The following is a 25,360-nucleotide window of genomic DNA, read 5'->3' as shown; positions in this document are numbered from 1 at the left end:
GAGTTTTAGGAAAGTGTTCTGAACTGTGTTAATAAGGTTTACCCTGAAGAGAGACATCTGTGCATGTGTGAAACTATACGTGAAGTAATCTGTAAGCTGAACAGCCATCTTTAAGTGAAGCAAAATCTTGTAACTGAAACAGCTGTTTAAAAGAACCTGCATTTGCTCTGTAATCTCTAAGAAAAATCTGCCTAAAGAAACCACTAACACTTAAGTATCTCTCTGTAGCAACAACCTGAGAAGAAACACTTGTTAAATAAAATCTAGTTCTGTGTTTAATCTTTTAAACGTTTCTCTAAAATATATATTTTACCTCAATTTCTGGTGGCAGCATTTACATATATTAATTTCCCTGGCAGGATTTTTTTCACAGTAAAGGCCTGTGTGTGTGCATGAGTTGGGGAGTGCCTTAGGCAAATAACAGCTATCAAACCAACCACCCTCCAGCCACACCCATCCCTCCCTGCTGGACCTCTGGTTTCTCTTCAGGGAGAGGGTGTTGTACTGTTATAATAGGCAAACTATGGACTGAATCCAGATGGATTCATGGAACTCCATCCTGCTGTTACCACCCCTAATGGTTTCCATCAGATTTGCTGCAAGAGAGTACAGTCAGCAAGATTGCTCCTTCCCTTTCCTTTATGAACAATTTATAGTGCAATCCTGTACAGGTTTATTAAGAAGTAAGTTCTACTGTATTCAGTGATCAATTGTCCTTAACATTACAACTAGTGTGGATCCAACTTTGCATCATGAATACTCAAGTAATACCTATCTGCTGGCCTTCTTTAGAGAAAATATTTTTAGTAAACGTTTGGATCCCATCAGGGTTTTTGTTATGCAAGGAGGGGAATTGGTGATGTGCCTCTATTCCGCTCTTTCCTCTTCTGTGTATTCAGGCCCTGTGTTCCCAGAATAACCTTCTGGGAGTCAAGAGGATCCCTCCTGTCTTTTGTACCAGAGAAAAACCTGGAAGGATACAATAACTTACTGTAGACAGTGTGTAGTTGGTAGGCAGAAAGAGAGAGGGACAGAGGTAAGATGGCATCTTTGATCTGAGTGCAATTACTCATCTGTTGGGATGCATCGTTTCCTTTATTTTGGGAAGATTTTTTTTAAAAAAATGGATAGTAACTATTGAAAAAAAAATTAAAGAATAGCTTTCTTTTTCTCATACTCAGTTGTATCTTTTTTTAAAAAAAGCTTCGCTTCTATGGCATGGTCTAAGGAGGTGTTTTTGGTTTTAATAAATCAGTTTTTCCAGAACATTAACTGGTACATCTGGATTATGCTACTGCTGAAGATCATTGTAGTCTAAAAACTGCAGATTTCCAATTGCATGCCAGGACCCTGAAGATAAAAAGCCTAAAGAAACAATAAATTTCTAGCAATGAAACTGGCTGGTGGTTTCTAGCTGTTATTGTTATATGTTGCCTTGTTTGCAAAGCCATCATTATAAACTGATTGCAGATAGGGAAAAAAGAGATATACTCTTGTTCTCTGTCCTGAATAGTAATTAGTGTAATGTTGTAGTTTGACTGTTTTGACTGGGTTTTTTAAATATGACCAGTGTTTAGATGTTGCTTTTGAGAATACAAAATAAAAAATGGCTCTGTTCTATGGATACTTACATGTAGAGGTTTATGTGCACAGCCTGCTGGTACACCGGTACACAAAAGAACATTTCCACCAATGAAAGGATTTCCATTTATGGAACATTATGCTCTCCCTTTTTTGCTGCTTTGTTAAATATCCCCATGAATTGCTGATCCTGGGAATGACATTTCATGGGGCATTTTGGATTGCATGCGGGAAAGAGGCGTGAGAAAGCCATGCTTTGTGAGTGGAAATCTGCAGAAATGCTTCATTTGATCTAGACCTTTGTGTGGTCAGTCGATGTTGTTGAACAGCTATTTGATACTGCTGGCTTTTAGAGAAGTGGATCTTCTATCAAAGGGAAGAGACAGTAGGTCCGGATTCAGTCCTTCCACTTGTATTCAAAAGAGTAATTCAAAAAGGCTGTTGTTCACATTTTTGTCTTCATTCATTGTGAACTGCAATCACAACCTTGAACATTCAAAAGTTATATGTTTTAAATAAAACATTCAGAGTTGTTCTAAATTGTATTGCAAAAGTTGTGTACTTGAATGTCCTTGTGCATTTCTGCAGCTGAACCCCAGCCTTCCCTGCCCACCATCTGCATACCCCAAATGACATGAAGGACTGTTAAAAACCACAAACATTTGGGGAATAATTTGGAGAAGGGGGAGAAAGAAACTGTATGATAATGTTTTTCCTTGATTGTTTTGACAGTTGGAATTCCATAGAGATGCAACTTTTTTTTTGAAGATATGGTAGGGGAATTTTTTTTTCCTCTTTGGAGGGAAAATTGAACTGTTTGGAAATTTTAAATATATTCTTTATGTACTTTTTTATCAAGCCAAAACTCATTTTACTGCTCTAACACTATACATGACATTATTTATAATTCAGTTAGCTTAGTTTTCAGCAAATAAAATTTCAGATATAACTAATATTACAGACAAAATGCTGTAAACAGCTGCTCTGTATGCTATGCTAGTTCTCATATCTGTTTTTCTCTGTTTCTTTTGCCTTCTGAGAGATAGGAAAAATGAAACTTTCATGAAAGTTAAAACAGAAAACATATTATGTAGTAAGCAAAAAAGAAGTTTACCCATATATACTCGCATATAAGTCGACCCGCGTATAAATCGAGGCACCTAATTCTACCACAAAAAACTGGGAAAACTTATTGACTCGTGTATAAGTCGAGGGTGGGAAATGCAGCAGCTTCTGGTAAATTTCAAAAATAAATACCAATAAATTACATTAATTGAGGCATCAGTGGGTTAAATGGTTTTGAATATTTATTTCAAAGAAAAACAGTAAACTAGCTCTGTAAATGGAAAAGAGGTATCAACAGTAACTTTAAAAGTACAAAAACCTTAGCTCAATCAGCAACCAAGCTAAAACCCAAGAGTTAAAATTCTTCAAAACTGGATTTCTCCTCCTCATCTGTATGTCCAAATGTAACCCAACTCAGATTTTAAGAGGGATATTATCAGACATGTTAAAGGAGTTCAAGTCTTTGACAGTGTGATCCCACCTTGTGACCCTTAACATTCACCAGACTTACAACAAATCGGCGGCGGCAGAACTGCTGGTGATCCCTGGCCCTGCGACGATGCAGCTGGCCTCGACCCGGGCCAGGGCCTTTACGGCTCTAGCCCCTGCCTGGTGGAATGCTCTACCTCCAGCTGTCCGGGCCCTGTGGGACCCTGGTGAGTTCCACAGGGCCTGTAAGACAGAGCTATTCCACCAGGCTTTTGGAGGGGCTGGCCGCGGTTCCACTGCCCCCCATTGAAATCAAAGCTGCCTGTCTGGACCATCTTGGTTGGGCCCTAATTCCATCTTGGGCCCTGCCTATCTCCTCCCTCCCTCCCTCCCTCCCTCCCTCCCTCCCTCCCTCCCTCCCTTTCTTTCTTTCTTTCTTTCTTTCTTTCTTTCTTTCTTTCTTTCTTTCTTTCTTTCTTTCTTTCTTTCTTTCTTTCGATCAGGAGCCTGTGTGTATGTGTTTTGCACAATCTTGTTTTAATCTATTTATTGTTATTAACTGCTGTTGAATTTTAATGGGTTAAGTTTTATGTTGTATTAATTTGCTGTTTGGAAAACAGCCATGTTGTGAGCCGCCTCGAGCCCTTCGGGGATGAGGTGGCCTATAAATTTAATTAATAAATAAAAATAAATAAATAAATAAAAGAAACTATAAATCTGTTTTCTGTTTCATAAACAGTAATGTGCAGTATAACAATGAAATATGGCAAACCAGTACAGAAACAATAATAGTTCTGGCCTGCTATGCAAAACAGACCAGCAGGGTCTCAGTCCTGTGGTTCTCTTTAGCTGTGTCCAAAACCAAAATACAAACTAGTGGTCAATCAATATAGACACAATATCCCCTTCTCAACAATTAATACAAACATTCTCATACCTGAAATATGTAAATACAGTTCATAACAACTGAACTCTGTGAAGTTGAGGCCTGTTAGCAGTTATGAAGCCTATTCTTCCTTAGAGGAAATGGAGCCTTCTTCTTTATGGAAAATCTGAGCTCTTTAGCTCCCCCCCAATGGACCCTGGGTTACACAAACAGAGCTTAAGCCATAGAGAACAATGGAATAGAATTACCGTGTTTCCCAGAGTATGCCCCACATATAAGTTGAGGGAGGCATTTTCAGCCTAAAAAAGGGCTGAAAAACTAGACTTATACACGAGTATATACGGTACAATAGGGGCATACAGTTGCAACAGGCCTAATCAGCACTGTTTATGTGACAAATACAATTTTATAAAATTGAAAGCAGCACTCAACTTCAGTAATGCATTATCATGATACGTTTTGTAACAAAATAATTGTACACAAATTAGTCATATTTAAACAATACCTATCTCCTTAAGAATAAGTACATAGTGTACACATGAAATACAACTCCTATTTCATAGGAGATTTTTTTACAGTTCCAAAATTAATATTTTTTTTTCTGTTGAAAATCCCCCTATGTTTTCTTCCTAATTTGTTCCCCCATTTGGGTCTTCACATCTCTACTGAACTTTATTACTAGGCCTTCTAAATTGGATTGCCAAGGTTTTGTATGGTTTGTTCTGCTGCGTGGAATCTTTTGTACTATCCAGTAAAATCTGTGTATGCACTAACAGGATTGACTGTTCAGGCACAAATTGACACATTCACTCTTGAAGTGTAATTGATTTAATAAACATTTAAAATCTAAAGTGATTTGAAAAAATGTAACTGATTAAAAATATGGGACACATGTAGTTTAGGGAACCTAGTTAATAGATAGTGGCCACTATTGCTAGAATGCCTGGCCAATATTGCTAGAATGCTGGCCGTTTCACAGACAAATCCAGTAATAGTGCTGTAAACTTTTAATCAACACAATCGAGTGGAGAGAAATCAGCAATGCAAGAGAGATATGTTCAATTTTCAAGTATCTTATTTATGAAATATGCAGTATTACTAATAAAAAAAAATATTGTCTGTGTCCAAGCTGAATTGTCTGCTAGTATATGTGCCTTGGACTGACTTTACAAGGACACGTAAAGCCATAGAGGGTCAAGGGCAGAGTTGGAGAGAAAAAAAGCACTGGAAAAGAATCCCACCCACTGACCTGTCCTGGTCACATACTCCAGAGGGGGAAGGAGGAAAAGGCTGTCCTGGCTACTTCCTCAAAGGTGGAGAAAGGAAGAGGCAGTCTGCCTACCCAATTGGTACTTCCTTCCTCAAATTGTGCACCACCTCCTTCTTTCCATGTGGGGCTTGAGTGGGCATTGCGTCCCCCAGGCCATGCATGACTAGCATGGGCTGGAATAGGAGGCTTCCTAATGCTCATAATGGCCAATATGCTCTCTGCATACAGTAATACTTAGGCCTCTTCCAGTTGTTATCCATTGTTGGCTCACCCCTTTTGGAGGTGGGTGATATATTAAATAAACAAATAAATAAAGTGAACATTTTATACAGCTTATTTCAATCAACCTAAGAGCCACCTTTAAAGCTCTCTGAAGCACTCTGTCGATCACTAACGATGCTGTCATTTCCCCCCACTTTTTCTGTGTCACATTCTTTTTCGGTTTTTTAATGTTTTAAGATTAGTGCTATAGCACCATAGCAATTAATTTCATTTGAATGCTCATTGCCATATCACCAGCATTCAGATGCATTGAATTACTATGGCTATAGCACTATAGCACTAATCTTAGATTGTTAAAAAAGGTGGAAAAGAATGTGATGCTAAAAGGACGAAGAAAAAGTGGTCCTTTCAGAAGTACTCCAGACACTTTAAACAGCATACTGCAGCAATTCAGAAGTGCAAGGAAGAACTGACAATGGGAGAAAGCAATTTTCATAACAAATGGCTGAGCCCTGGAATGCCAAAAGGCTTTGTCTGAAAAGGTTAAAAAAAAAAATCCCGTAGCGGCTGGGAGCCAACAACTGGTTGTTTATGAGCACCATTTTAACAACCAGTTCTGCCGAAGTGGTGCAAAAAGAATCTCACCACTGGGTCTTAGTATTTATACAGCACTTTAACTGTTCAAAGCATTAACATTCCAACTGGGGGTGCCAAAACAGTACCCCATGTCCTTTTCAGCCAGAATTATTGTTCATAAAGTCATTTGGGTTGCTTGTGAGCAGCTTCAGTGTATTCTGTGGGGTTTTTCCATGCATATGCAGTGCACATCAATTCCTTCACCTATCGTGGTTTCTATTTTCATTTCTCATTCTGTATTTTGATTTTCATTGGTAAACCACAGCTTTAGATGTCAATTTGTTCACTGGTGTTAGCTCCGCCACCTGTGTGCTGTTCATTGCAGCCCTGAGTCATTATTTCTACAGTTGGGTTCTAATTTATTCTGTATAGCTCATTATCTGAAATACAGCAGTTTGAGAACATTCCATCAGACAAGTGTTAGTTATTTTATGCACTGATCTTTATGGTGATTGGATGCATTAATCAAACAACTGGTACAGTAAACCAGAAACAGCCGCATACCTTCTTCTATTAGCATAATCACATTATGTCTCTTAAATAACATTCCAGAAGCCTTCAAATTCAATCTGGTGCATGTGGAGGAATAATTAATTAGAATTCCTAAAATAGAGGTCTACAAAAAATAAAAATAAAAATCTGGCTTTCAGCTGACTGTCAGAACAGCTACAAATCTACAACTTATAGATTTGTTTCCATTTGGTATGTTTGGTATGTGAACCTCTACAAAAGTATAGTGGTAAGAAAATTTTCTGTACGTATTTATTGAAACGCAAGTGTGGAAATTGGCTTCCTGATTGCATATATAATGGCAAAAGCAGATACTTGGGCCACTGATAATGTGATTTAAAAAATTCCCTCAATGGGCCAATACTTGTTGCATGATTGTCAAAAAGTGCGAAAATACCATATTGTTGTAGCAGTGGTTTAGCATGAATGCTTTATTTCAGTCTGTTTTTATAGCTGTCCCAGCCATTCACCCTTCATTTGTACTACCAAAAATGTTCTTGATCAGGCAGGTGCTCTGAGAGTGAAGTACAAGCTTCTCAGTGGATGTATTTCCAAATGAGTGTACAATATGCTTGCTAGTACCATCCCGCATCCCACCCCATCCCCATCAAAAGGATGCTGCTCTCAGATTTGGACAATACAGTCAGAATCTATTATGTAGTACTTCTAGTCAGACCATCAGTTACATACCACCCCCCCCTCTTTTTTTTTACATATGGGCTGCAACATTTGTTACATATGGGCTGCAACATTTGAACTGACACTGAACTGTTCAATCCAGGGGTGGTGGTGGTGGTGGTGGTGGTGGGGGGGGGGGGCTAAAGCTGCACTGCAAGTGGCAGAAGGGGTGTGCTGGTAGCACCATGCAAAATGGCATGGACGCCATGCAGAGAAACTTACCCTTGCGCAGAAACCAGGAAGTATTATTCCACGCCATTGCTCCTGCACTGCAGGAGGCTGTACTGTGTTCTAAAGGTGTTCCAAAATCTTACTTTTAATATATCAATCCTTCTGTTTCCTATAAACACTCCACTGTTCCCAGATTAGATGTTCACTTATGTTACATCACTTTCCTATTGAACATAAGCTGTTATAATTCTTAACTTTTCATATGCTCTGAAGTTGTGGTGCTTGGGACCAAGTTTACCACTTTCAGCTTAGGAAATTCCTTCAGATTTGGGGGTGGAACCAAGGGAGTGTGCAATTTTTGTTGGCAGGGAGAAGCTCGCTGTGTTGTGATGTCATAGACTTCACCCTCCATAGTTGACATTTTATCCAGGGATAAATTGTAATTCCAGTTGTAATTCCAGAATTTCAAGCTCACCCAGAAGTTGGCAGCCTAGCTGGGAGCTTAAGTGGATCAGAGATACCCACTTGCTTGGTCATGAGTTCTTGCAGACACCCTGCCCCATAATTTTCCTTTTAAAAAATGATTAGCTACTAGTGCTGAGGTACAGAGAGAAAGGGTACCTTACCTCTTTCCAGCCTTGGAGACAGGAGAATCCTGGAGATGATTCCTTTTTAGCAAATACAGGACTTTTCCTCTTCTTATCATATGACCGTGATGTCACATGACTATGATGTTATGTTACTTCTTGTCACATGCTTGTACCTTAGTAGATCCCAAGTTACTGCCTTGGGGCTGACAGATATAGAAAGGTTGAAAACTGCCGCCTAGCCATCCCCAAAGACTGAAACATCGAACATTAAACCACCATGTTGGATGCATTCACATCTATATTCACAACTGAGCAGGAAGCTTGCCTGTCCTGTTTGTGTCATGCCAATATGTAATGAAATCATTCCAGCAGATACAATAAGGATCCATCAGAATTACCTGAGAAACCCCCTGCTACAGATGACAGGTTTAAACAAATCTCACAAATATTAATATTGCTCAGATAGCATTGACCTGCTTGATTAGATTCTCTGTGATTTGACAATGGAAGATAGTATACTTTGAGGCAGTAATGACTGGGCAGTATTAAGGCTGCAAAGAGAGTTACTGCGCAGTATTCTAGGAGCTGACTGACAAAATATATGGCCATGTTATAGGTTTAAGGTAAAGCTTGCTTTCAGATTTTCGTCCAGAAAAAATAGGTAATAATAGTTGTACATTTGAAAAGCAGTGCCATGTGTGATAGTTAAAAAATTCTAATGAATAGCTCTGTTTAATGTCTGCAGAAGGGCACTCTATATTTAGATTGTTATAATGGCACCTGCAAGGACCTGTAGTACCCCAGTTTGTTTGTTTTAATTACTGGCTTTAGCTTTCCCTTCCCCTTTACTTCTGGTTTAACTTCCTTTCTCCTGACCACCTTCTCAGACTGGACATTGTCTAACCCCTTGTACCCTGGTCCTGGCTTCTGTTACCTATTGACCACCAACTTTTAATAACAGTTTGTTAGCTTTTCATGGTATCTCTACAGGCCCTGCCATACCATATTGGGTACTCTTCACAACCAATATTATTTAACAACAAGCATGTGGCATACTGAGAAGTCCAGTTGACAACACAGGCACAAGTGGAGAGATAGTTCTTTAGATAGGTTGGTTTTCATAGGGTCCCTGGATAGTACTTAAATAGGAGACCAACAAGGACATCTTGGGTTGCTACATAGAAGCAGGCAATGGCAATCCACCTCTCTTCATCTCTTGCCTTGAAAATCCTAGAGATTTCCATAAATTGGCTGTGACTTGATGGCGCTTTTCACTAACACCTATGAAAATTTTTAAAATGTATTTCATTATCTGTGTTTCTCCCATGCTAACAGTTTAGAGCTCCAAATGAAACATAGGGTTCCTGTAATGGAATAAGTCAGACTACAGCAAAAGTTGACATTATTCCACATCTTTGATACTGTGGAATCTCATTCCTTTTATCCAAAAGCGTAACCGGCTTTTCATGTCCTTAACAATGCATGACTGATAATGAGCGGGGTTAAGGACTTGTGTCACTGTGATAAAAATATATTCAGACCTTATGTATTAATTCAATTTCTGTTAAGCCCTAGAATAAAGAATGAATAACAAAGTTGGTGAATTGCTGAGCACTACAAATTCACTGTGATGCAAAATAGGAAAGTTGAAAGTCCTTAAGTCAGAGATTTGTATCACTACTCTGATTAGCTTTCTTTTTAGCTCAGAAATGGATAATGCAAGATGGAACTTTTTATTATGTTTAAGTGATTATGTAAATATTTTTAAAAGCTGAAAAATGCATGGCTTGAATTACAAACGCAACTTCAGCTGTCCACAGTTTACTATTTGGAATAAAATTAGATGAAACTGTTAAAACATCTTTATGACATAAGATCTGTTTAGTTCTCTCAAGTGCGACCCACTTTCCATCATCCTTTTCCTGCAGTGATTCCTGCAATCCTCTATAACCATTTCTTAGGAGCAAGTTGTCTTCTACAGTTATTTGTTTGAGATCTATTCATGAGCTACAAAGGGATTCACATTCATGAGGAGTCACTGAGAATTTCTTTGGTACCTTTTCAGGAGAAGAACTATTTATTCCTTGGCTTACTATTGATAGACATTCAGTTTTCAGAATCCACCTTGGAATAACATAATGCAAGCTTTCTCTTACAGACATTCCTCTCCAGAAACATGACAGCTCTGAACCCTGTAGGGAATTGGGAGATTTAGCCAAAGATTTAGCTTGGTACTGCAAATCCATATGTATTATTTAACTTTCATTTCTTCCTCTTTCAATAAATTCTCCTCTCTGATCATTCTCTTCCCCAGTTTTCCTTCCCAATCAGACCCCTCTGGCAGTTCATCTTGCTTTCCTCTAGTTAGCTGTCAAAAACTATGGGTGGTTGAACTACCATTGTGAATTCTGCTTCCCTTCATGGTGAGCCATTAAGAAGCCCTGCCTCAACCCTAGACAAATTTCATCCAGACTATTGACGATCTGAAGCAGCAAAGGATGAAGAACTCCCAAGCAAGGCAGGTAACCCCTGCCTGGTTACTAGTCTTCACTAGAAATATGCACTTCAAAATCCTCAAACAAATCCTGTGTTAATTTCAGATCCAGATCTGGTGAGGGCATGCTTCTTATTTCCCAAACTTTCTGACCTTCATTATTGCTTGGGATTTTTAAAGGTATTTTTGGGGGTCCCTAAAAGTTGGGATTGTTTTTTTCCCCAGAGACATTAAGCTCAGGGAAGGAGGGAGGGGGAGACAGGAAGTGGGCTCCACTGAATAATTGTTAGAGCTTCCCTTTCCTTTGAATTTTAAAGGAACTGGAAGTCCCTCCAACAGCTGATACTGAGTAGGCAAAGGCCTGGTCTGCTGGCCATTTGAAATAAAGAGGCCATTATTTTCTAAGGGTGGTGGTGAGGCCAGACCAATCCATGGAAAATAATGTACCTTTATTGCTTATGTGTAAACCAGGTGGATAGATCTGGCTTTTGACCACCATACTATTAGGTATTAGTTGGCTACTAGATGGAAATGAGACTGACCTGACTGACAATGGAAGATGATATATGGTAAGTTGGGCAAGAAGAAGAGAAAAAGAGTTTGGATTTATACCCTGGTTTTCTTAACCCTAAAGACTCTCAAAGTGACTTACAAGCTTCTTCCCTTCCTCTCCCCACAACAGACACTTTGTGAGGTAGGTAGAACTGAGAGAGTTCTGAGAGAACTGTGATGAGCCTCAGGTCAGCCAGCAGGCTTCATGTGGAGGAGTGGGGAATCAAACCCAGTTCTCTAGATCAGTGTTTCCCAAATGGTGGGTCACAAAAGCAAAATGCCATGTCACCTAAATCTGAGGCTGGGGCTGATCACCCACCCCCATTGCTGCTCGGAGGGCACCACCCACCTGGAGCTTGACCAGCTGGGATGATGCAGCAGCTTTGGGGCTCCACCCTGGCCAGCCAACCACCCAGAAAGGGGCCGGGGAGAGAGTTGCAGCTCGTGGCAGACACTGGTACCGCAAGGGATGTGGGGGCGGAAGCAGCACCCCAGGGAGCCTCCCTAATGCTGCTGCGTGCAGATGAGGCCCAGTGCAGGGCTGGGCTCACCCCTGCCGAGCCAGCACAGGCAGATGCATGGTAGGGTGACATTCAAATTTGTTTTATTTTATTAATAGGCCATAAAATTTTTAGTGGGTCACGGAGGAGAGGTATTAAAATAACTGGGCCATGGAAAAAAAAGTTTGGGAAATGCTGCTCTAGATTAAAGTTCACCACTCTTAATCACTGCATCACACTGGGCTGGGCTCCTTCAATCCTGTGAGGCTTAACCTTTCCACTTGATTTGAGACAGGGTGCTGCACTTTCAGGGGACTGGCTAACTAGCCTTGGGAGAATACAAGTTTTCCTGCAGTTCTGACAGGATAACAAAGCATCACAGGAGTGATAAAATAAACCCATTTAAAAAATAAGAGGAGAGGGGGAGGCTGCTCACCAGAAGTTCCAAAATCAGCAAGAACATTTTTTTCCTTTATTGGTTGGAAGCCATAAACATAACCTGCACAGAAAAAAGACTAACTGGAATGACTGAGACTGAGGATTAATCTTACTTCATCGATAAGACGTTTAGCTGGCTAGTTTGAATCAAGTTGTGAAATCCCTACATCCTTTTTCACTGTCTTTCAAGCATCTCCCTTCCATGTCCAAGCCACACTTTGAGACATGAAAACTCTACATCATGAGTTACAAAACAAGAACTTCATCAGATGTTGCTTTAGTTTGATCCAGCAACTTCTTTCCACCTAGATAGTATGGTGGTTAAAGTATTGGACTAAAATCTGGAGAACCCAGGATCAATTCCTCACTTGTACCATTAAAACTTGATGAGTAGGCTTGGGCCAGTCATACACTCTCAGTCTACCTCACAGGGTTGCTGTGAGAATAAAACTGAGCAGAGGAGAACACTGTAAGCCATTTTGAGTCCCCATTGGGGACAAAGGCAGGATATAAATGAAGTAAATGAACAAACTACTATTTTACAGCAAGACATTCTCTGGGAAAGGAAGCCTTCTTCAGAGGAAGATCCAACTTGGTGAGAGTCATTGGATCCAAGCATAGTGTAGTAGTGACGGGAGAGGCTTTGGAATTTCTGTATACCCCCACCATTTTGGCATCAAGTCACAGTCAACATAGGGTAATTCCGTAGGGTTATCAAGGCAAGAGATGTTCAGAGGCAGTTTGCCTATCTCTTCATAGGAACCCTGGACTCCCTTGGCGATCTTCTGACCATGCTTAGTTCGCAAGGATTGATGAGATTGGACTGGCCTGGTCAAGGCACATATTCCACACTGATCTTCATTTTGCTGATGTAAAATAAAATGTTGCAGTTTGATTTCCACTGGTCAATGCTAACACTCTATAAAAGAGAATGCTGAAGGAGTGGCATTATTTTGGGGTAGTTGACTTATATTTATGGCATTTTCAATATGTATCATTTTACAGCTATACATTAACATTTACTTTGGGAAGTACAGCTATAATTAAATTTTACAGCCAATTAAGTTTATGAGTCACTGTCATCTGGGTAGATTACTGTTTTAGATGCTTGAGACAATTAGAGAACATTCTTAGGCATCGTGCTTCTCTTGTGTATATTTATGAAGCACAAAGATTGTGGTTTCAGGACAGCCTGAAGCATTTTTAAGAGGAAGAGGAAGTGATCGAGAACGTGCAAGCTTGTGATTTCATTCCCTCAGTACTTAATTAGAGAAAGACATATAGTGCTAATAAAATGATAAACTTGTTTCTAATTTATGTGGCAGTGTGATTTATGAGCAAAATTTTGCAAAGGATAAAAGTGAAAGATTATGTTGCAAATAAGGGGCTATCTTTCTGGCTCCCATGTGCATCGACAAGGAAGTAGACCTCTGAATAATGAGTACTGGAATTAACAGGGAAAAAAATTAAAGAGTACTGGACTACATATTTTTCCTTAATTGGATAGCATAAGGGGGGGGGGGAGTTTTACTGTTACATACTTATAACAAGTTTGCACTGTGCAGAAGTTTCCATAGTTTGTAGAAGCATTCTTGAATCACCTGTGTCTAGATGGAATTTCAGATGTGCAAAACTTAATTGTGAATGGAAGTAGACCCATCTCAAATGACTGCAAGTGTCTCTCCAATATTTTTTTTTTTTTTTTTTTTTTTTTTTTTTTTTTTTTTTTTTTTTTTTTTTTTTTTTTTTTTTTTTTTTTTTTTTTTTTTTTTTTTTTTTTTTTTTTTTTTTTTTTTTTTTTTTTTTTTTTCTGGTCTGCTTTAAGTGATTCATCCACATTGCAAAATAGTGTACGCCCTTAGACTGTGATCCCTTTAGGTGTACTAAAGTGTTTTGGTAAATGAAATGTCTGTACACACTTTCTGGTTTTATTTGCGTCTGTCTAGCCAAGATCCCAAGTTAGCTGATTCCATTAAGAGACCTCCATTTTCAGTCTAAGGCACCACCCATAATAGGTATAAGAAAACCTTTTATATCCTGCAGTTGCCACTAGCCCTTACTGAAGAATATAGAGATCTGTGTTTAGTTTACTTAAACCATTTAAGTCTTCTTTCTCTTCCCTTAACCACCTGCTTCTCCTTCACCACTGTGTACCATGCAAATGTATGTATGACCCATATCTGAGGAGGGGCTATTGTTTAGTAATAATAGAGCATGGTCAGGCTTACCGTGTATAATATGCAGGTAGCAGGAGATGTAAAACATCTCTTCCTGAGACTCCAGAAAACTACTGACAATCAGAAGGCAGTACAGATCCCAATAGACCAATGATCTGACTTGATGTGAGTGGCTTGGACCTTGCTGGGCTACTACAGGAAAGGCCAGTGGTAAAAAGGTGAATTGGCATGGCCAAGCAGGGTTCTGAAGCAGAGAAGGAGGAACTGAGCCCAGCATCTGGAGCCTCCTCCTGGTTCCCAGCTAGCAGTGAGTCTGAGCCTCCAGGTCCCTCAAATCTTAGATGAGGATGCCACGTAGCTCTCTGGTTGGGTCTCTTTGCCTCACCTGAGCATTCAAGCTGGCCAGCTGTTCTGCAGAGAAGTGATTGATACAGCCATGCCTTTTGGGCAAACCTCCACCAGCCTGCTGAGTCATGGGAAAGGCATCAGCATATGGCTGCTTGTTGGGCCATGTCTCTGCTGCTCTGAGACAACCCGTTGGACACTAAAGGGGTCTTGCCATGGTAAGTGGAGTCAAGGCACCCTGCCCACTCCCAAATACTGAGTATAATATTGCATATTGCATTTATATCTGTAGTCATACAAAACATTCTTAACATACTTCTCGGTCTGGCATGTTGTCCCCACCATTAGGATAAAACGCTGTTATATTGGAGAGACATCTCTTCCATATCTATTTCATCTATTACTTTCCAGTATGTAAAAACATACCCATTGTGCTTCCTTTTTCTTTTGGTTGTAGAATTACCAAGTATAATGCATATCTCAGGGTGCAAATTAGCACTTTTTTTTCTTTAGCACTGACTCTAATATTGAAAGAACAGTGTAATTTCAAAACTCTAATATTTTCTCTTACTCTCAGACTTCCTTCACCTCCTTCTGCATGTATCCCTGTGGATATTTTCAAGACTTGTTCATTCTTTCCACTAATGATACTGGGGATAATGCTTTGCAATTATTTTAAATCACTGGCATTTTGAAGCTTATCAAGGTTTACAAGATGTGTGTTTATGACTAATACAGGAACAGAGTCAATATGGATGTGTGAGAGTAGAAACATTTATACCTCATATATTTTTAGGTAGTGACAAAGAACAAACTTGTTTTCCTTGTGGGATGTTGCAAATTTTCGATTGGAGAAGGTGTTTTTTTTAAAACTAACAAAATAAGAAAATGTGTTTAGATGGCACAAAGAACCTGTTTTCAAATGCTATTTTGAAGTGTCTCAGAAAACTCTCGTTCTTGGAAAATATATCTGAGTAGAATTAGACTAACAGTAAGGATCAAAGCTGTAAATATAAAGGAAATTGAAAGGCCAAAACTGAGAGAATTGCTGGATACAGCATCTGAGTGTATGAGCTAATCAAAAATACAGCTCAGACCAGACCAGGAGAGTAAAGGCATGTTGACATGTTGACATGTATGTCTCATCAAGAATCTCAGCATGGAGCAGAGCCTTGTGATAGCCAGCACATCAATCTTCACTCCGCCTCACTCTGTTCCCCTTCCCCCCCGCCCAACACCGAGTTGCCACTTCCTGAGGATTGGTTCAGATGTCGAACCTGAAGTGCACAGTGCCTTCATGAGGTCCCTAACTGCCCTGTACAATGAGGACATCACACTCTGGCTCATCATGGTGCAAGAAGGAGGCATACACCAGGGATACACTTCTTTGAACAGCATGCAGAATCCAATTTCTTCTACTGTTCTGAAGGGCTTCCTGTCAATTGCAATCATCTGACTGATGAGACAGGTGATTCTTTTCTCTGCCACCTGCTTCTCACCTCTTGGCACCCTACTGCTGCCCTCACTAAGGATCTCTGTCACAAATGCTTGCTGTTCCTTGTGTACTGGAGTCTGTGAACTGTGTGCAGCAAAGAAAGCATGAGGATAGGTCCCTGGCAGTCTCACCTCTTGGCTGGCTAGAGGCCACCTGGCCACCTCATCAGCCTATCTCACCCTCTGAAGAAGGACCATCTGGTGGTGTTCCACCTGATGGTTCCAGAATCTGAAAGTCAAGAGAGGATGGGTGTCTTTCCTTTGACTGATTTGATACACAGCTGGCAAACTATGGATCCTCTGTCACCTGGAAGTGCTTTCAGACCAAGGATGGGATGAGCAACTGCAGGCACTTTTCAAGCGACCTCCTGTGAGGAGCTCGGGCCAGACTTTCTGACTATAGGGCGCTCAGGAAAAGATGACTGAAGGGGAAGGATGGTAGCACCTTGGGGATGGTAGCACCTTGGGATGCCCCTCTATTTCTTTTGTTCCACCTCTGGCCTCTCCTCTTGTCTCTCATTGGAAAGCCTGCTGGGCTCAAGAACTCAAATAGGAGATGCTGTATGTAGCCCCTCTTCTAGCATCCTCTTGATCCCTGAGTTGAGGTCCAGAGCTGAAACACTCTTGCCCTAATTCTCAACTCAAAAGACAGCTAAGGAGCTCCTTCTTCTGCTACTGAGCTCAACAACAGCTGGAGGAGGGGTAGACTGAGAAGCAGACCCCTGCCCAGTGCCAGCATCTGCAGTCACCTGTGTAGATGGCACCACTCCAGCTGCTGCTTCAACGAAGAGTATTTTGCAAGGCTTCTTCATTGCAGTACTCCAATCAGAGAGCCAGCATAGTGGTTAATAGCAGGTGCACTCTAATCTGGAGAACCAGGTTTGATTCCTCGCTCTGCCACTTGAGCTGTGGAGGCTTATCTGGTGAACCAGATTAGCTTGTGCACTCCAACACATGTCAGCTGGGTGACCTTCGGCTAGTCACAGTTCTTTGGAGCTCTCTCAGTCCCACCCACCTCACAGGGTGTTTGTTGTGGTGGTGGGGGGGGGGAGGGAAAGGAGATTGTAAGCTCTTTTGAGTCTCCTTACAGGAGAGAAAGAGGGGATATAAATCCAAAACTCTTCTTCATCTTCTTGTAAAAGGCAACTGAGAAGCAGGTATGTGTAAAATGTAAGGGGAATGCTGCAGTCCTCCTCCTCCCTTCCATCCCTCTAGTCTTCTCCTTTGTCTTTCCCCAGAGCCCTACCACATTGCCTTCCTGTTACTCATTGTTCCCCTGGGCCAAACTCTGATAGACTAACACAGGGAAGTTAAAAGCCTGGCTAACTGTCCTGCTCTGCAACCTAGCAGTCTCTGAATGTTTTTAAAAGAACCCTTCAAGAAAATTCAGGTTTTATTTTGTAAAAAATCACCTAGCCTGACCTAGTTTCAAACGATGCTTCCCTCCTTTTTTTGTTTAAAGAACTACATAGTGACTGTTATTCTAGAATCTGTCTGTTAATTCCATTCTGGAGATGGAATGTCAAATCTTTTTAAAAAGTGAAAATTAACTGCACTAAAATTTGTCCTGGCTCCTCTGCTGCAAATTTCCACAATTCCAGATACAGGAATTGAGAAGAGGTCCGCTATAAAGCTGCTGCCTGAACTGAGGAACTAGTTTTCTAAGGTTTTTTGGCTTCAATTGTAATGATGCTCAAAGTCAATACCAAAAAGATTTAGTGTATGCTAATTAAAATCCCTCTATTTCCCCCTATGGGTGATTTTTGGCGAATTAAAAAAAACTTTTTTGGAGGGGGCAGGGTGGCACCAGAGAACTACTGTCCCAGTCCTCCAGCCCACTCTGAATTGGGCTGTTAAGATTTTAAGAATGTATTAACCTGGTTGTGAAAAGTGGGTAAACTTGGAACAATTAAACAAGTGACTTTTATTATTTTGGAAGAAACACATGATTTAAATCATATACAGTGCCATCTTAAGTAGACTTAGTCCTTTTAAGCCCATTGATGACAGAAGATTTGGGAAGTTATAACTATTTGGGATGGCACTTAGTATGTGACTTCTGTGTTCACTAATCTGTTTCTAGTGGAACCATAAATATTTGTTTTCTGTTTCAACATCTATTTTTTTTAATTTTTTGCACAAATATCAATATCATAATAATATAAGTTCTGCACTTGAATTCTTCATAAAACAGTCTAATGGGATATGAAATTTCTATATGTAGACCTGAGGTTTTTTTAATGTCTATAATATGTTTTTGTTTGAAAATAGGAACATAGAAGCCATTCTTAAATACAGAGTCAGATGGAGGCATAATATGGACCTTGGCATAATATGGACCTTTCAACCTGTGTCATGTTTATCAGACAATAGATGTAGATAAAATAAAGATATCTTCTCAATTTTATTTAAAACAGAGTGACAGAGTGCCATGAAAATATTCTACAAATAACATTAGCCAGCTGTTGCTAAAGTGAAAACAGAATCTTTGGAAACAACAGTTTATGTTGCTTAACTTTCTTGAAACCATTTTTCTCCTTATCTAGGAACTCAGAATGCAAGTTTGAATTCAGAAGTGGGACTCAATGCACAATAATTAGAAGTAAAAGAGCAGGTGATCATATTCCTACCTGTCTGCTGTACTTCTGTAGATGAAATTTGGGTCATTGTTTTATCTAGCAGTGTCAATCTAATCATTTATGTATTGTCGAAGGCTTTCATGGCCAGAATCACTGGGGTGTTGTGCAGTTTCCGGACTGTATGACTGTGTTCCAGTAGTATTTTCTCCTGATGTTTTGCCTGCATCTGTGGCTGACATCTTCAGAGGATCTAATGGTAGTAAAATAGGGTACTTTTTGCCATCAGATCCTCTGAAGATGCCAGTCACATGCATAAATGAGTTTATGTTTCCCTTTTCTCTTTTGAGGCAAATATGGATTCCTATTTAATTTCTTAGTCATTGTGGATATTTTCTTCCATTTCACATGCTCTGTCACAACCTGCATTTAGAACTCTTGAATTTCAGCAGTAGTTTTCTTGGCAAGATGTGAAGGGGGTTACAAGAAGAATGTAAATACTGGTCAGAATGTTGCAGATTTTGAGGTGATATAGTACAACAATTAGGACCAATTGTGCTTGAGCTTGCACCTATCTTAGTCATTTTGGGGCATGGCACAATTTTAGGAGGAAGCCAAGAAAAATATGTTTCTGGCCTATTATGCATGGAATGCTTACCTTGGGACTCTTAGCTGTGCAGTGGGGTTGTAGTGTGGTGTCCTGACATTTCTGTTTACACATGAGGAGGCATTCACTACCTGCTCTGCACTTTGCTTGCTGAAGTCTCAATTGGTCTCTGTTTTCCCTGGTTCTCTTAGTGTAACCTCAGCTTGTGGGTTCTGTGGGGCAGTACTTGGAATGAGTTGCAACAACAATTTTTAAACAACAAAATGGTTTACTTTTCTGTACAATTAACACTTTTAAAACATCAACATTTAACGTTACAATTCAAGGTCCTGTTCAGGTTGCATTTCAAGTCCTTCTATTTACAGTCTACTGATATTGCCAAGTCCAAATCTTCTTTGCAAGTTGGCTGGCTCCTGAAGACTCCAAGGGCTTGATGAACAGGTTGCAACATGATGAAGGTCTCCAGGAGAACTCTCACCCATTACAACCACAAAAGAAAACCCTGAAACAATAAACTCCAACATTTACAACATAGCAAAACAACAACTACCTTCCCAGTAGTTCCCAACAATATTGAAATTACCTTAACAAGGTGTTAAGGGCTTATAGAAATCAAGGTCCAAGTCTGGTAGCCTTGCTTCTTCTGCAAAAGAGCTCTTGCAGCCTCTCTGCTGCTCCGAGTCTCCACCCCCTTACTGGGTCAACCCATTCTGGGCCAACCCATTCTGGGCATGGGGGTTACATTAGCTCCACCCATCAACTCTTAAAGGCACAGATTTCATCACACCTGATAGTTGCAAGATAAATGGCTTTGCTAATGTCCTTTAAATTGCAATTATATATTTTAGCCCCTTTAAAAAAAACAACCTCCCTAGATAAGGATATCAAAGAGTTTCCTGACCAAACTCCACAGAAGAAGGGGACCATGTCCAAGAACTGATAACTCTCCCCTTCTCCACAAATACACACACACATACTTTCTACTGCAGCCACCGCAGAAGGAGAAAGAGGTTTTTTATTAAATGGTTAGCCAACATTTGTACAGACATCCCCCACCCACACCAGCTTGTTGTTAATAGCAAAGGTTCTGGAAGTGAGAGCAGGAGGGAAATGGCTGATCTGACATTTGCACTGATTCTCTATTTATATCAATATATTGATAAATCAACATAATAAATAACAAACATTGAAGTAATAAATCTGAAAGGGGCAAGTGCATAGGATTGTGAAGGGCTGATAGTGAATGGAGGGAAGGTGTCCTGGACAAAGCTGTGCTTACTGGCAAATCTCCATTCTGGCACCAATGAAAATTAAAGTCTTTAAGTAAGTAATGTTGCCTGTAATGGGGGAATTGAAACTGAAAGCGTGGTTTGAGAAAATTCATACATAAAAGAAATCTCGCTGTGATGGGCATCCACCCCCATTGCACACCAGATACCTTGTGCATAACGGGCCTCTTCTGTGAATGAGGCAAGTGGGAGTCATTGCTGGAAGCTACCTGCCTTAGCCCTGGATGGAGTGGGTACAAGCAGCTACCACTAAGCTAGCTGTTCAAACCCTTCATGGAACGGTTGCAAGTGCATGTGCCAGAGCTTGCTCTTTTTTCTCCCCCCTCTGCAGGAAGTCATGGAGTTTCTCCTCCTCCTCCCACACATGGGGCCTATGGCAGCTACCCCTGCTGTTAATTGGCTAAGACTGCCATGTTGGACCCTACTATTAAGCCATGGGGGAAAGGACAGAGTCTGATGCCTTATATCTTTTCTTTTCCACAGGCTTGGAGCGAATTGCAAGAGATTCTTCCTATGAACAAGAAGGAAAGGTCCAGTTTGTCATTGATGCCGTGTATTCTATGGCATATGCCTTGCACAGCATGCATAAAGATCTTTGTCCAGGTTACATTGGTCTGTGTCCACGAATGAGCACTATTGATGGGAAAGAGCTGCTTGGTTATATTCGGGCCGTAAACTTTAATGGTAAGTTTTTACTTTTTTATCCTCTTTAAAGATACTTCTGAAGTGACAAGATGTGCTTTCATCTACCGATAGGACACTTTCAAGTGCAGGTTTAGAGGCACCACTGTCTTTCTTTTAATCAGAAAAGTATGTTTCCCCACCTGCTTTGAACCCTCGAGCGTATACATGTCTGCTAATGTTAAGCTTTGTTTGGAGAAACAGGTACAATTTATAGATAAGTTTCTATTATTCAAAATAGGCAGGTAATAAATGACTATTCAGGAAACATCAACCATCCTCTTCACAACTAAGGCTGTGATAGTTAATGCTCTGATTAGGGAAAACTCATTTGTAAATGTATTTAAAACTCACTTAACTATGCCCTTTTAATAGAAGATCATTTGAAGATACCTTCATCTTTAAAGATGGCTAACTAAAGAAAAATGTCTGTCTGAATTGTTTCTTTTTCATTCCTTCATAATTCTATGTATTTCAAGAATACACAATAGAATATTGTACTGATGGGAACTGGCTGCTGTGGAAATATGACTAATAGTTATATAGAGGCCCAATGAAAAAATTAGATTGTTGAGAAGGACAGGAGGATAAGATAAAATTAGTGAAAGCTCTGGTTCTCTTCTTTAAAAATACAATTGTACTAGATTATGTTTATCAAGGAAATCACACAAGGTTCTTTACAGTATTACTCTTTCTGCCAGACATGCCTGCAAACCATAGACAGAGTTGTACTGTCTATCATACTACACTTCAGTGACCTCAGCTGCCAGACAGCTTTTAAAAAGTGCAAGGTCATTTTTGATTTTGCTTCCAAGTGGAAACTTTTTTTGCTTTGAGTAATGCATGAGAAGAACCATTTGGTTGATAGGCACAATTTGCTGTGGTTTGCAATATTTTCTCCCCTTATGAAGGTTCTTTGTGGTTTCCTTTTTTGAAATTTCCATAAAAGGAATTCCAGTATTCAGACAATGAATAAAAAGGGGCTGGCTGGGTACACAGAAAGACATGATGTGTATTTTGGCAGTGTATTTTGCTGGAGTCAAGCTAGCAGAGCACAGTCCCATTTGAATGAGCCTTGGAGTTTCATTACGAGGTTGGCATTGAGTTTAGATTTCCAGCTAGCTTGTTCTTGTATAGATGGTTGGTTTGTTACATAGGAGCAGCAGTGGTGTAGGAGGTTAAGAGCTCGTGTGTCTAATCTGGAGGAACCAGGTTTGATTCTCCGCTCTGCCGCCTGAGCTGTGGAGGCTTATCTGGGGAATTCAGATTAGCCTGTACAATCCCACACATGCCAGCTGGGTGACCTTGGGCGAGTCACAGCTTCTAGGAGCTCTCTCAGCCCCACCTACCTCACAGGGTGTTTGTTGTGAGGGAGGAAGGGCAAGGATATTGTAAGCCCCTTTGAGTCTCCTGCAGGAGAGAAAGGGGGGATATAAATCCAAACTCTTCTTCTTCTTCTACTTGTAAACTTGTATACATTTTCATTTAAGATTGTAATGAAACATATAAGTAAAAAGTCTGTTGTTGTTGCACTCCAGTTGGAGGCTTTATTTTGTCAGCATTCAGCTGTAGCCTTGTGCTACAGTTTTGTCCTTTACTACTTTGTGGTTATGTACCACCCCCTTTTGCTCATGATGGTGGATATATAATGTCAACATTAATGGGATCAAAAGTCTTGCTGGACAAGGTGTGCAGGAAAGAATTTTCATTTGGTCAAAATGATCAAAATGTTGGGTATTTTATTTGACGATCTTTGTAACTCTTATAGCTGGCAAACCAGATATCCTGCATCTCCTTATCTTGAACAACAGAATCTTGCATCATGGTTTTATTGACTGGAGAAAATATAGTGTTGGTTGAGATACTAAAACCTTATTTCATCAATTGAATGAAAGAATTTACTGTAATCTCTGGTAGGGGGAAATGCCACTAAGCCTCAGCTGATTTATAGTCATAGGGTTTTCAAGGCAAGAGACATTCAGAGATGCTTTGCTATTATCTGTCTCTGTGTAGCAGCCCTGGTGGTCTCTGTGTAGCAGTCCTTGGTGGTTTCCCATCCAAATACTAACCAGGGCTTCCCTGCTTAGCTTCTGAACTTTGTTGAGATTGGGCTACCTTGAGCCATCCAGGTCAGAGCACTGTAATTTCTAAACTAGTAATTTCTTTAATTTCTAAACGACTAAATTACAGAACACTGTAATTTCTAAAAGTTCTAAACTAGGAATTATTTTTATGGCCAGTACCTACATGGTAGCTAACTTGTATGCACACAGATTCATGATTATTTGACTGCTCTGAGCTATTATTGTTAATTGTTGTCTGACTTCTTTGTCTGCATCCTCAAGTGAATCAAAGCCTAAGCTTGGGTAGCTGACATGGGCAGATGGAGATTAAGTGGAATGTGCATCCAAAACATTTCTGTGGAGGTGGGGCATAGTGCTGGGCTCTGCCCCTTAAAATGGGGAATTAGTGGAGTCAGACTGGGCTTAATGGGAGGAGGAGTAACCAGGATTTTTTCCACTGGAATTTACAGAGGTGGTTTCTGCAAAGAATCTGCAGGAGAATTGAGTACAAGTTTAACAGCTTCGTTAGAAATAGTAAGATAATAAACATACAAACACTCAAATGGTCAAAGCACACATAGAATTCATATAGTCCTAGGATATAGGTAGTGTTGAGCATAAAGATCTGGGATAATGAGGGATTTTTGTGGAATAAATGTGATAATTACCTGATCTAGAAGAGCATTTGGTCTGATGAGCAGAGTTCAGTGGCCCACACTTGGGAAGAAGAGGGAAGAAGGCAACACACTGGGAACAGTATTAACCAAACAGAAAGTTGTCCAGGGAAATACTGAATACTATGGGTTGGGTGAGCAAGCTAGATGTAGGGGAAAACATGCCCTCAGGTTATGCTAAATGACCCCTAATCCTTTCAGGACAAAGGCGACTCTTGCCTTTCAGAGGGAAGACAAGAGAAGAGTGCTTAAGTTAAGCAGTGGATACTTAACTTAATGGTTGGCACTTGGGCTTGATGTTCCAAGCTGTGGAGTGCTAGAGATAAGTAGGTTTTTAGAATGAAGATGCTTTAGTAACATCTTTGGGACAATGCCAATATAAATTATGGTGATCTTTGAGGGGTTAGTCAGGAAACTAGAAGATGAGATTAATGCTTGAAAAAACAGCTGACAGAATCTCTTGATGAAATAATTTTAGAATAACCTTTGTTTAATGGTGGCAAGTAGACTGTGGCTGGAAAGGGCCAGGTTAAAGGTATGGTCTTTTCCTAATTGCTTTAGGAAAAAGTGAGGTAAGTTGCTGTTGGTGAGAGGTTAGTTCAGGCAGGTTTGCTGTCCTTATGGGCAACACTGACCCAATGTAGTGGATGGCATCCATTTTGGCACCACAATCTTAGGCCACCCCTAAGGTTGGCAGGATAGGTAGAAGTGCTCCAGTCTTAAAAACAAACATCACCCATCCACCATGGGTCTGTGTGGTAACAATTGGGGAGAAATGTGGGGTATAAATGAATGAAATAAATTATACTAAAATGAATTTAATCCATTAAGATAAACTTTATAAAACACTTTACCAGTATAGTATTAGTTATCTTTGCTTTTAAGTTCAGAGAAATCATTTACTTTTCTATGTGTAATCAAATTTACAATTGCTCATTTTAAATGTTGCTTGTTTGTGCTTGCATTATAAGGAAAATTTTATTTTCCCAAAAGCTTCATGCATGTAATATTCTATGACACTTTCATGACAGCAGAGCGATCATATTCTCCATAGCACAGTGAACCGATATAATTGATATGACGTTGAATTTTGTTTAGCTGCATTTCCACAACTTATAATTTAAATGTGGAATATCTGGTTTTCTCCGTTTCCCTTTAGTGAGGATGTAACATAAGTGCAGGAGGCCAGGATGAGTCTACAGAATTATTATTTGTCGTTTTCAGAATCTGATTCCATCCTTCTACTTCTGGTTCTGGGGCACCTAGGAGTCAAGCCAAATGAAGGCATATTGAAATCAGAATCAGTTGCCTCTTGTATATAGAGAGATTTTCATGATTAAGCTTGTTTTGTACAGAAATATAGAAATCTTCTGTTAGTATAATATTTTAGATCCATGTAACATGCAGAGTTTGACTGTAGTAGTTACATATT

The 25,360-nt window shown here is 40.0% G+C and overlaps 1 protein-coding gene across 5 annotated transcripts in view; it reads left to right on the top strand.

The window, feature by feature from the left end:
• The window catches only part of GRM8 (glutamate metabotropic receptor 8), a 687,726-nt gene that overhangs the window by 365,488 nt on the left and 296,878 nt on the right, over positions 1-25,360 (top strand). For all 5 annotated transcript variants that reach the window (XM_048499900.1, XM_048499895.1, XM_048499896.1 and 2 more), the window contains exon 7: positions 20,994-21,194. In XM_048499900.1, the coding sequence (XP_048355857.1) occupies positions 20,994-21,194 (201 nt within the window). The remainder of the gene's footprint in view (positions 1-20,993; positions 21,195-25,360) is intronic.

Source organism: Sphaerodactylus townsendi, linkage group LG06 (assembly GCF_021028975.2).
Source record: "Sphaerodactylus townsendi isolate TG3544 linkage group LG06, MPM_Stown_v2.3, whole genome shotgun sequence".
NCBI lineage: Eukaryota > Metazoa > Chordata > Lepidosauria > Squamata > Sphaerodactylidae > Sphaerodactylus > Sphaerodactylus townsendi.
The sequence above is the reverse complement of the archived record's forward strand: the minus strand, read 5'-3'. Positions and strand labels throughout refer to the sequence as shown.